Source organism: Montipora capricornis, chromosome 7 (genome assembly GCF_036669925.1).
Source record: "Montipora capricornis isolate CH-2021 chromosome 7, ASM3666992v2, whole genome shotgun sequence".
Lineage (NCBI taxonomy): Eukaryota > Metazoa > Cnidaria > Anthozoa > Scleractinia > Acroporidae > Montipora > Montipora capricornis.
Window position 1 is genome coordinate 46,172,994 of NC_090889.1, and position 12,500 is coordinate 46,185,493.

At 39.5% G+C, this 12,500-nt stretch overlaps 1 protein-coding gene across 1 annotated transcript in view; it reads left to right on the plus strand.

Annotated features, from left to right (window-relative positions):
* Positions 1-136: 136 nt before the first annotated feature.
* The window catches only part of LOC138056102 (uncharacterized), a 36,261-nt gene continuing 23,897 nt past the window's right edge, over positions 137-12,500 (plus strand). The window contains exons 1-6 of the mRNA XM_068901938.1: positions 137-182; positions 386-421; positions 2,259-2,582; positions 5,137-5,290; positions 6,103-6,281; positions 11,320-11,616. Coding sequence (XP_068758039.1) covers positions 137-182; positions 386-421; positions 2,259-2,582; positions 5,137-5,290; positions 6,103-6,281; positions 11,320-11,616 — 1,036 coding nt within the window. The remainder of the gene's footprint in view (positions 183-385; positions 422-2,258; positions 2,583-5,136; positions 5,291-6,102; positions 6,282-11,319; positions 11,617-12,500) is intronic.

The following is a 12,500-nucleotide window of genomic DNA, read 5'->3' on the forward strand; positions in this document are numbered from 1 at the left end:
TTTGCTACGGAGACGCTGATTGGGCAAGGGTACATCCCGAGACGGTTGTTGTCAGTAAACTTATCGAGCTCCGGAATAATTGTGTGGCATACATATCCAACGTTTACCAGGAAAGATGCAATCTTGTCGTTACACAATGTCGAAACTGCAGATGGATCTTGGCCATCCTTATTTTTTACATGGTTGTTACGAGGTTTCAGCGTTCGCATCTGAGCCATGGTGGTGACAGTGACTGAGGACTGAGGACTGAGAAAATGAGCCAACTGTAAACAGTTTAGGTTGATCAAACTTGCGTTACACTGCTCTTGCATCTAATTATTGGACTCCCAAGCAGTGCTAGCTTCATCGCTTAACATTAATCATTATGTTTTTCTTTGTTTTTCAGGGGCAGTGATCTCAGTGCTTGCGGACCCAAATTATGGTACCTTAAAGTTAGGCTTAGAAGAATATATATTTGGATTTTTGTTCAAATATTTTCGAGATTTTGTGGTTTAAATGTTATCTACTATGAACGCTAAGCAATTCTCAGAATTAAGCAGCAAGCAGCCTTCCCTTAAAATGAGTCAGAAGCGTCGATAATGGAAGCGTTTTTGGTGTTTTTTTTTTTACAGTACAAACTCAGTTAACTTGACACCCGATTGGCAAATTAGGTCGGAAACTGTCCGTCGAACGTGAAAAGGCACAGTATTTGACTGAACGGCTTGCAAGTCCAAAATATATCTTTTTTAGCACTAAATAACTAGATGTGATTCATGGTTCGAGTTTGATAGATTCCGTCGGAGCAATTTCGATTCAATTTCGATTAATTAGTTACGGTGGGATTTTTAAAGTGCATATGACACAAAATTTTTTATTAGCTTGTTCGAAAGAGCTTTAAAGAAGATGAAGAATGGCGTTTACTTTATTGTAATGGCACTCTTGGTTGCCGCATTATTCAAGATTTTGATTTATGCAAATTAGGGGACTTGTGACGTCACATAGTGGACACAGAATGATGTAAGATCACAAAATATGGAATATCTTTGCAAATACTACGTCTGCAGGGTTGAGATTTTGCAGGGTTGATGTGCTGCTAAAACTACACATTGTGATATTGATTATGATGTCACCTTACCAGACCTCTACTTTCCCGAAATGAAAAATGCCTTCTTTGTTGCTCCAGAGTCTAACAGACTTCCTTGTGCTTATGCTGTGTAATGTCCATATTCGCTCACACCCACTGAATGAACATTAAGAGCAAATAACCCATATTGGGGAGAGAAACACTGATTTTACCCTTTGGATGGAGAGGGCCTAGAGCCCATTGCGTTGCTAAGGAAACGTCACAGTGGGCCATATCATGGAACTTTGTATTAAGTATAAGAACTGTAAAAAGTTTCAGTTCTATAGAGAAAACGTCTTCAGAGATATTCCATTTTTTGTGATTTTACATCATTTTGTGTCCACTATGTGACGGCACAAGTCGTCTAATTTGCATAAATCAAAATCTTGAATAACTCGGCAACCAAGGGAGCTATCACAGTAAAATAAACTCCGTTCTTCATCATTTTGAAAGATCTTTTAAACAAGCTAATGAAAAATGTTGTGTCATACACTTTAAAGGATTTCTGGTTTGCCTTCGATTAATTAGCCACGGACAGTTCGCTTCTCACGCTGCTGCAACGTAACTGTTCTATTCCATTGATTTTGTGATTGCCGGATTGATTGACTGATTGGTTGCTTTCCATAAGCCACGCAATAACTATGTTGGTCTGTTGGACAGAGTTGTCTAAACAATAGAAGCGCATTACAGCCAGTTTTTGTCTACTTTTTTTCTACAAATGAACTTGCACTTATCATCAATCAAAAATTACACATAAATAGCATTTGATATATTAATATATTACCTTATTATAATTCAATTTTATATCATTGCGCGCTCAATTTAAGAGAAGTTGACACAAATGAGTTCCCCTTTTTTCAAGTTTTGTGATCGTTTTGTTAAAGTGACAAATATAGTCAAATGCAATCTTAGGAGAACGCAGAGCGGACGAACAGACGAAGACCACAGTGAAAAACAACACCAAAAAAACAAACAAACGAACAAAACAAAATGGACGGTTGAAACTATACAATCAACAATCAACTGACAATTGTTAACAATCCTACGATGCGTACTGTGGCTGAGACTATACATAAAAACCGGATTTTAAACAACCAATAAGCATAGGCATGATTATTATTATACCTGACATCATTATTATTAAACTTTTTTATAGGCGACGCCCGTTTAGTCGAGGGAGGTGCTCCCAGTCAAGGAAGGGTGGAGATCTACATTAATGGCTCTTGGTCGACCGTCTGCTACTCATGGTTCGGTTATCAAGAAGGTCGAGTATTGTGTAATCAGCTTGGCCTTCCCAGGCTTTCCCAATTGTATAATGGAGCTCATTTTGGCGAGGGCAATGGGTCCATTTTAACCGAGAAATATGACTGTCAAGGATACGAGACGTCACTCCTCGACTGCTTTAAGACTGGTTACCATCCTTACTGCGGCGGTCACTATCAAGATGTAGGGATTGTTTGCGGGCCGTTTGTGGCGGCAGGTATGTAAAGTTACGGGATAATAGCGGAACTCACGCCCGCGAAGCGCGCCAGCGGAACACCATGGTAAGATTTTTGGGTAATCTATCAATACAAGAAATTTTGGTTATGACGTTACGTACGTCCGCCCGTACAGACTGTCGGGGTGGAGGTGGGGAGAAAGGATAGCCTCTGGGCACGCACGGGAGTATTCGGGCAATTTTCCTTGGCGGGAAATCGTGTGGCAGCGTTGCATTGGCAACCGGCGTTTTTCTGGCGGGAATCATGTTAGTGACGAGCAAAGGGATAAAGAGCAGAGAAGAGAACGAGAGAAGAGGCTTCGAAATTTGAGAAATTTAAGCGAAGAAATTTCAATGAAAATCAATGGAAAGCTGAGAGAAATAGAGCGAGAGACAAAACACTTATTTACAACCGTTAGCTTTCAGGAAATGTTTTCCTTCTTAATATATGCCTCGCTGCCTCACATATTTTGTAAAACTAGCTAAAAAAAAAAAAAAAAAAGGCCTGAAAACGTTTGCAATTCCGTGTTGACAGAGATCCTGACATATTTTAACAATCACATTTATTAGCTTTTGTGCGAAATGGATGTCCCGAGTTGTGAGCTGCTCTGTTTGATTGAGAAATTGCAGTCGAGTAAGCGAATATACTGCGCTTTAGGTCGACTTCTTAATGAGTAAAGATTTTTACTATTGTTCTGAACCGTGATGAGAAAGAGAGTAAAGATTGTCAGTCAAACGAAAATGTTGTGAAAGAGATTACTGTGCACGTAATTTCAGTTTTAGTTGTTGAGTAAAATTGTTGGTTATTGTTTGGAAGGCTTTTTCTTTACTACATGCTTTCAGCTCAGGTGTTTGATCTGTTTTATCACTGTAAACTGTACGCACTAATGACAATTAATTTCTACTTTATGCAGAAGCATAACTACTTCCATAAATATTATACACTCTTTTTTTTTTTTTTCAATATAAGGACCTTTTTTTATAAGAACGTTGAGGCTGAGATTAACCAAACTTATAAGAACGTATTAAGGACATGAGTCGATTCAGTCGATTGAGAACGTTTTTATTTTGGTGTTTGTATTTTAAATGAAAGCATGAAATACAGGTAAAGAAATGTAAATTAACCCAAATACTTAAGGGCATATTAAGTATTTATATTATAATTTATAATCGTTACAAAATCTTAAACTTCAACACCATCATAGCAAGCACTTTGATAGGTTTCCTAGTGACGTCAGCAAGGTTTCAGTTATTAAAAAACTATACCATGTAAAATTATGAACATCTTTAAGAACGTTTTCAGTCTCATAATGCCAAATTATATAAGAACGTTGACACTCAGCTCCAAGATTAGAACTTTTTATTTAAAAAAAAAATACATAATTTGCTTTCTGGGGTTAGAGGCGGGAGCTCCGCTTTTTGGCTTGGCTAAATCTATATATTATAACTTGTGTTCGATCCATAAAACGATCCATGTTTTCACATATAACCTTGAATACAGTACAATGAAATGCTAAAGGAACCGTATGGCAAGTTTGTTTAATTTCTAGTCAAATCAGTGTTAAAATTAAGACAACCTAACCCTAATTCACTCGCGCGTTGATGAAATTGCCATAGAGACCCGAGATAAGGGACTGCGCACGGTAAATAGCTTTCATTAGCGATTTTTCCAAGGCACACCAGCGAAATTTGAATAAAGATTGCCAGACTGTCACAACCTAGTGCTTGCATCACTCATTATACCTCAGTAACGTCCCTTTATAGCTTCAATATTCGTGTAATCCCCCTCCCCCTATTAATAGCTTCAATGCACTTATATAGTAATTTGAAACAAAACTTTATCAAGAATTTTAAGAAAACGACAAAGTTTACAAGACATGTTTCGACAGAAACGTCTGTCATCCTGAATTAATCCAAGTACAAAGCGATGGACGCTGAATTTATAGTAAGTAGAAAATGCTAATTATGATAAATATCAACAACAGAATGAAGCAAAGCGTGCAAGTGTGAGAATTAAAGCGACAATTTTAGATTAACAATTATTAATTATTGTTGATTCAAAGAGGGTTGTTCTTTCTGAATATGAATAGCCTCTTTTATCTTAAGTTGAAAACTGGTGCAGGCGTGATCCAAAACATGGAAACAATCTGCTGAACACGAAGCGTGACAATGTTCAGAATTTTGTAGAGTTTGCATGTGCAGGCTGTAATGCCTGTTACGTCAGCGAAACGGTCCGGCATTTTTCCACGCGTGTGAAGGAGCAATTAGCCAGTGATAGGGCCTCTCACATTTGGATGAACTAAGGATGACAGAAGTTTCTGTCGAAACATGTTTTTTCGTTTTCTTGAAATTCTTTAGTTGTCTGTTACTATCAAGACCCTGTGGAAAAATTCATCACCATTTTCAGGTTTCCATTAATAAAAGTTTGGCTTTTCGAAATTATGCTCATGATAGCGCCACCCTCGAGTGTGTTATTTTTGTTTATAAAGAAAACAGTTGCACCAATACAAAAAGGGAAGTTCAAATAACTAACTTACAATAACTTCCTATTATTCAGAATGCGGTGGTCTAGTGAAGGAACCACTGGAAGAACTCTCCTTCCAAAAAGGTGACAAAATAACTGAGAATGAGTGTCAGTGGAACATTGGAGACATCTATGAACCAAATGGTGATCACGTGATTCTTGCTATTGATCCAATTTATTCTTGTAGGTAAGATACAGAGTCTCTGCTTCGGTTTTTTTCCTCTTATTTGACTTATTGGTTATCCTATGACTAGGAGTTACAATGGTCTTAGTACATGTGTTGAGTCTTAATTGCACTCTCAGTTAATGAAGAAAAAAAGACAAAATATATCGCTGTGATGTGAAATTGTCGTTTTCATATTGTTGGAAGCCCAACTAGACCCCTCCCGCACTAGGCGATTTATTTGTCTATATAATCAATTCCATGCTACAAGTGCAATCGGTCGTTTTTAGCCATGAATGTACTAAATTGTATTCATCCTTACAAACTTCAAAAGAATTCGGAGCAGGCCACTTTTTCATGCCATCGAGAGTCAAAACTGGCCGACCTGTCGTCTATTGATTTAACGAAAACATCGATTAAGCTAAGCTGCTTCGCCGAGGGCATACAGAACGGGTTTAATTTCGTTTGCGATGGATATTTTTTCAGTCAGGAAATAGTCGAATGTGCTGGTTTGCAGGTACTTTTTATGAAATTCAGAATTTGGTGTAGACAAGATTTGTTGACATTTATGGCAGAGTATAACTAATGTTGACAGCCATGTGCTGATGCGCACATGTTAACAGGTTCCTTTAAAGAGCCGAGCCAGGAAGCCAGAGTTACATTTGCAACAGATCTATCAACTAAATGCAAACAGAAGACGATTGAGATGAATTCAGTACAAGCCCTACTCGCACATTCTGCGAACGTAAAACGCTATTTAAATAGGTGAAATCCTTTAACATAATCAAGTGGAAATTCTTTCAATACCCATTTTAGTTAATTGTACCTTTTTTCAGTTTCAGGATAGTCGTTAAGGACGGCTATGGTAAGAATCTTTTGTACAGCTACTGTGGCCTTCGTGAAAGGGCCTTTCTCAATACTTCAACCCTGAACATTTCTGTCGAAGTTAGAGCGTACTACAAGTCTAATACCTTTACTGCCCGATATGCCATCCTTAATGGCAGTATTTACAAAGGTAAGGAATTCGGTTTGTCTTGTTTCCGTTCTGTTTGTCTACTGTGGATTGTCATTCTGGAGTGTAAGTCAGACGAGGCGTTTCCAGTGTGCAATATTTTTGTTTGTCCCGTTTCCGACGTGTTGCCTTAATTCTTGTGGAGGCGGGGTTCGATCCCCCGGCGTGTTTGGCGTGCTGGTTGCACCCTCCGTTTGGGCGTTCCCACACCCTCTTACGGTGTGGGATTGGAAATTGCTGCCGTAAACGCGACTATGTCTCAAGGAACTGTTTATGAAAGGCCCTTTTTGGCCGTACAGCGGCCATTTTAAATTTTATTGTTTCAAATAGCTATTATGGGATGCTTACGGGGCAAATACATACTAATTTTGCGCCTGAGCATCCCATAGCTATTTGAAACAATATAATTCAAAATGGCCGCGTATCGCTGAATTGAATCCATGGAAAGACCAAAACTATTACCGTTGTTGTTTATTAGTTTGCTACAAACAATCAGTTCCACGGCGCGCCCTCGATTAGCTATAAATGGCATACGTTTTATAGATACGTTCTACGCTGAACTGAAGCAATCACGACAGAATGTATATTCTGGAGAACTTGGCCTGCTCCAGTATCCAAGCAATGCCATAATCTGGAGGCAACTGCAATCACTTGGTTTGAAAATCTACATTTATATAAACAGAAATTTCAAGCTCGCGATACAACTTTTTAAAAACATGTTTCGGCATGACTCATGCTATCATCAGTGTAATATGTTGTTTCCTTTTCACTGTTTTAAATACGTTTACAATTTGAAATTTAAAATACCGTAACAGTTACAATTCTGCGCGTGCAAGTGCACTAGTGTTAATTACATAATCGAGTCACAAGAAGCAAAAATTATTGTTGTGTTGTAATTGCGCATTTAGTTCTGGCTTTAAGCGGCTGATTTAGATCGCTTCTTTGAGCTTAAGACAAAGTCTAGTTTTGGCTGAATCTACAATTTTGAAACAGTCAACCGAACACTTGCGGTTACAACTAGGTGAACCGTTCAGGTGTTTGAAAACATGAGAATTTTGTCAGTCGAGAGATGCTCTTTTACACTGGTTGCAAAGTGGCGTGACGTCTCGCCAATGTAACGGGAGTTAGAACCCGCACAAGTCAATTGATACACAACCATAGATTTTAATACATGTGGAATAGGATCTTTGATACTGAAAAAATTCTTGATTTTGAAGAAGAAAAAAACAATTCTGATGTCTATATCTTTGCAATAAACGTCCAACAAGTGTTTCAGTTTTTTGCGTGTGACGGTAGAGAAGTCACCCACAAATGGCAGTTTGAAGTATCGAATACCTGTAGTGTTTTCCCCAGTGTTGTTTTGAGTTGGTCTATATACAATTATATAAATATAAAATAAAGTATCGTATGAAACAAGAAAGGAAAAAAGGATGTTTATGAATAATAAAGTAGAAATTTGATAACGATCTACCATAACACGATGCTAAACACCGTGCCTATTAACAATTGGAAGTGCATCAGGGAGGCCAGAAAAAAACCCATATGTCGCAGCATGGAGACGATGGAGGAAATCTGGACGGGGCGAAGAAACAACTCTCGCTCCCCCGTTGAGCTGGAAATTGACACTAATAGACAATGAAACTCAAATCAACCTCTCATACACGTTGTGATCTCGATTAATTCCTCGGTAGATCGTTTCTGATATCTGAGCTTAGTGTTTGGGTTCTTCCAACCAGCGTGCCTGTCCTTGAGTTCTGGATCAGCTGATGTGAAGCCTGCGTCGCTAGCGCCACCACCTTTCATACTGTGAGTGGCAAACTCCTTAACACCCTTTACTAATGGAGCCAAGAATTTTCTCATGTTGTCTAGAGCGGTAGAATAACAAATACCTGCATATTCATGAAATCGCTCCTGTTTCTTACACTTAACAACTCTACAAACGATCGGAACCAATTGACTCTTGTGGGTCGACAGCAACAATGACATAATCTTTTCCGTACAGGACAAGTAATTTTACCGGATCTAGCTAGAAGTATACTGGTGTGACAGTCGCGATGCTGGTCATTCTTACGACCGCTAATGAAAATTGACAAATGTGAATCGCTAATCTGAATGTCACATGGTCGTATCCCGAGTATTTCAATAATTCTAAACAAGCCGAAATACCCAATGAGGAAAATGAAAAGAAAACGTAGCGTTAGTAACGAAGCCGAAGGCGTATTATAACGTTCTGCTATCTCAAGTAGCATATGTTCGCTTATCGGCTCCTTTGGCTGAACGGGTCTCGCCAACCTCCTTCTCGCTCCCTCAGCTGCAGAGGTAACAATAGGGTGGTCCAATGGAGAGGCTAAACAGGCTAATTTGTCACCCCATCTAATGCTATATACAGCCGTGTCGATGACTGCACTCCCGTAACCGTTCCGGAGAGCTGTGTTGGTTAGTTCTAAAATATAGAGGGCGACATGCAGCGGGTCTTCGGGCACATGAGGAATACGTTGTACCAACCCTGGATTTGACCAACTGCGCCAGCGATTCCATCCACAGGTGTATCTGGCAATGGTGCCTGGGGCGTTGGCTGACAGGACCAACGCTAACAACAGCGGAACTTGACTGTACAGACCAGTGTCCTCCAAGTTCAAGGCATCTCTTCAGATACCGACTGACCTAATATCTGTCCATAAAATAAAAAGGAGGGCAGTAAAAAAGTACTACTGATTTCTTTATTATTATTATTATTATTATTATTATTATTATTATTATTATTATTTTTTTTTTTTTTTTTTTTTTTTTTTTTTTTTAAATAAAATTAAAGCCAATAGAACTCATACGCTCTCAATGGAGCTGATAACACAATTACACCTGACCAATAAGGCAGGAAAAACGCCAAAATAGGCGCCTGTGCTCAACCAAATAGGGAGCTATATTTTGAACACCTCACCAGCAGGCAGGCTGGCCGAAATGGCGCCTCTTGCTCAAATAAGGAGGGAGCACCTCGCCAAAAAGGCGTAGCCAAACGGCTCTCACGCTCTACAATGGAGCTGATAACTCAATTTACACCTGACCATAAGACAGGAATGGCCGAAATAGGCACTTGTGCTCAGCCGACTAGAAAGCTAATTCCTTAACACCTTACCATATAGGCAGGCTGGCCGAAATTACACCTCTTGCTCGAACTAAAGAGGGAGCACCTCGCCAAAAAGACTTTGCTAAACGGCTCTCACGCACTACAATGGAGCTGATAACGCAATTAAAACCTGAACAATAAACAGGAATTGGCCGAAATAGGCACTTGCGCTCAACCAGCAAGGAGACATAAACTATTAACACTTGTCCAAAAAGGAAAGGATGGTCGAAGAAAGTCTACCAATGACGAACACTTGCCACGCACAGGCGTAGCCAAAAAGCTCTTATCGCTCAACAATGGAGCTGAAATGTATTGAACAACTGACCAAATAGGAAGGCTGGCCGAGTAGGCAATTCTGAATTCTGAAGACGACAAGGATAAATTGGGCGAATCTGCCTGGAGTGCCGTGCAAGACAGGCCAAAATGATACTGAGGGCCATTCCGGCACTACCAGAGTACCAACGGCTTTGGGGCTAGCCAGCTTTCTTAGAGATGGTGGACACAGATGGACTGGGGGACACAGCCAGTTGTTTTCTGTACTCCAGTTCTGCGCAAAGGCGTGCGTCGACTCCGAAATAACCGGGCGAGAAGAGCTTCGAGTTTAATTTAGGAAATTGGTTGTTAAGGTGCGAGGAAAATCGATCAATGGAATGGGGCCCCCATTTCTTATCAATCATACTGAATACGCCGGTGTTCAAACGCCAGTCATTCTTGTCTATGAACCTACTTAGAAGGTCAGCACGAAGATTCTCCTCACGGAGTAGCTAATGCGCCTTAATAGAAATTCCGAATCGGAAACAGAGCTTTAAAACCTCTAACAATACTTCCTGCAAGTGAGGCTTGGGGCTTCCAATCGTTAGGATACGAGACGCGCCCTGATTATCGACGAAAATCTTGACTGATTGATTTGACAATTTCCGGAATGTGATTGCAGAACGTACGATACTGCTTTTAATTCTCGAAGATCTTCATAACGAAAATTACATTTGACCAAATATCTGTTGACATCACGCAGATCAAGAACTAAGCGTAGTTTCTTTCCTTCGACTACTGACAAAGGGTTGACGCAATGCAACGGGGAATTTACTTCGCTGATTAAACCTTTCTCCGCCACAAGAAAATTCAGCCCTATCTTCATTGAGCTCGGTATAAACAAAATCAAAATCTCCACATAGACCCTAAATGAAACTTGCAATGTCAACGCGCTCTAGTCAACACGAAGATAACGTATTCTTTGGCGAATTATTTGCCAAATGGCCAAACTGCCAGCACTGTAAACGGAAAGCCAACGAATGAAAAATTTAAGGAAATAAAAATGAAAACAAAAAATAAAGTAAACTGCCTGGATTACTGGGAGCTAAAGTGACAAACTGAAAGCATAAATGCTTTTATATATGTTTATAACAATGCTAAATAATAGCATGAGAATTTGTGTGAACAAAGACATCCTCTTCGTGTTCGTATTGCTGTTTGTTCCCTCTACTTTTAAATTCGTAGTGATCGTGCTTCGTGCGCCAAACCGCTGCTTCAACCGTCTGTGAGTTATCCTGCTTATACGATTGGAGACGGGTATCGATAACAATGTAAATTGAGTCCGTTATAGCTGACATTGCACGAGCAACAGCTTCGGAGACCGCCCAATCGCCGTCGAAAGAAGCCCCTGCTTCTTCGTTAGCCATCTTGAACAGCAAAATAAAGTAAACTGCCTGGATTACTTGGAGCTAGAGTGACAAACTGAAAGCATAACTGCTTTTATATATATTTATAACAATGCTAAATAATAGCATGAGAATTTGTATGAACAAAGACATAAATTTATGCAAAACATGCATAGTGTAACGCGTAGAAAACTGTTATCTACTAAACCTCGTAACGGAGATAATTTTTATTACAATGACTTTCCAACATTATTTACAGCGCCACTGGTGGATGGTTGGAATGTTACCGTCGTTAATGCTTCAGAATCCAGTATTACCTTTCAATGGCCAAACCTAACCGATGTCAGGCTTGGAAACCAGGTTCGGGCTTATGTTGCAATAGTAGAAACTACTGATGGTAAAGAGATAGCAGGGGACATTGTTTTTCCAAACGTTACGTCTATAACATTAAGCGGACTTGACGGAGGCACTGAGTATCGTCTCTTCGCTGTTGTCGTGGATGTACTAGGACAACCACACAAGAGTTCAGAAGTATTGCTTTTTACCGAGGAAGGTGGTGAGTGTGAAAAGTAAAGTTAGATGAAACACGCAATGCAAACAAATATACCCAACGACTTGTTGTATGCAGTCATTCAAAAGTACGTTCATGCTGTCTCTCTGCAAGAGCAATATCACAACAATGAACATTATTGCTTGGACTTGCTTTGTTTGCTGGGAGAGGAAATTGACGAAATAGAAACAAGCTTCTGATTGGATAAACTTTGTCTATGTGGCTAGCCACATAGCCACCTTAAAAGCAATTTCGATCCAATCAAAAATACACATAATTTTGTTATTAAGACCCTACCCAGTAGAGGAGAGGACAAAAAGTCTAATATCTAATAAGCAAAAGAATATGATCAGGATAAAGGTCAGAGGTGTGAGCAAAGTGAAGATAGAACTCAACTGCTTCCTCTGCTTGTGAGTGACGGATCCGAAAAAAAACATGTGATAGTTAATTCGCTGGTAGGGCTCCCGTAATACTAATTTGTTGCACCCTCTAAAGGAATGCCCCAGCCATGCATTGCTAATTCAGGTTAAACATTCTCTTACATCAGTTATGCTATTTGTCAGTATTACCCAACGTAAGGGATAATCAATCATTTTACAGATATATGATGATGTGAAGAGAAGTCATTCCCTTAAGTCTTTATAACCTAATTGCACGGAATCCAAATTCGCACACGCAATAGCATTTTGTACTCGTAACACGTTGTAATGCTAATTAATACGAAATTGCTCAGTTGTGCACAAACAATCCAGTAGGCTAGTCCTGTTTATTTCAACCGTGGTAGTTTGAATTAAATTTGCTTTAAAAAAGCTATACCAGAAATATTAAAATACCCTTTTCGCTTCCTTTACTTTTACTTTACTTTAATTCGCCACAATTCATGGAGTGGC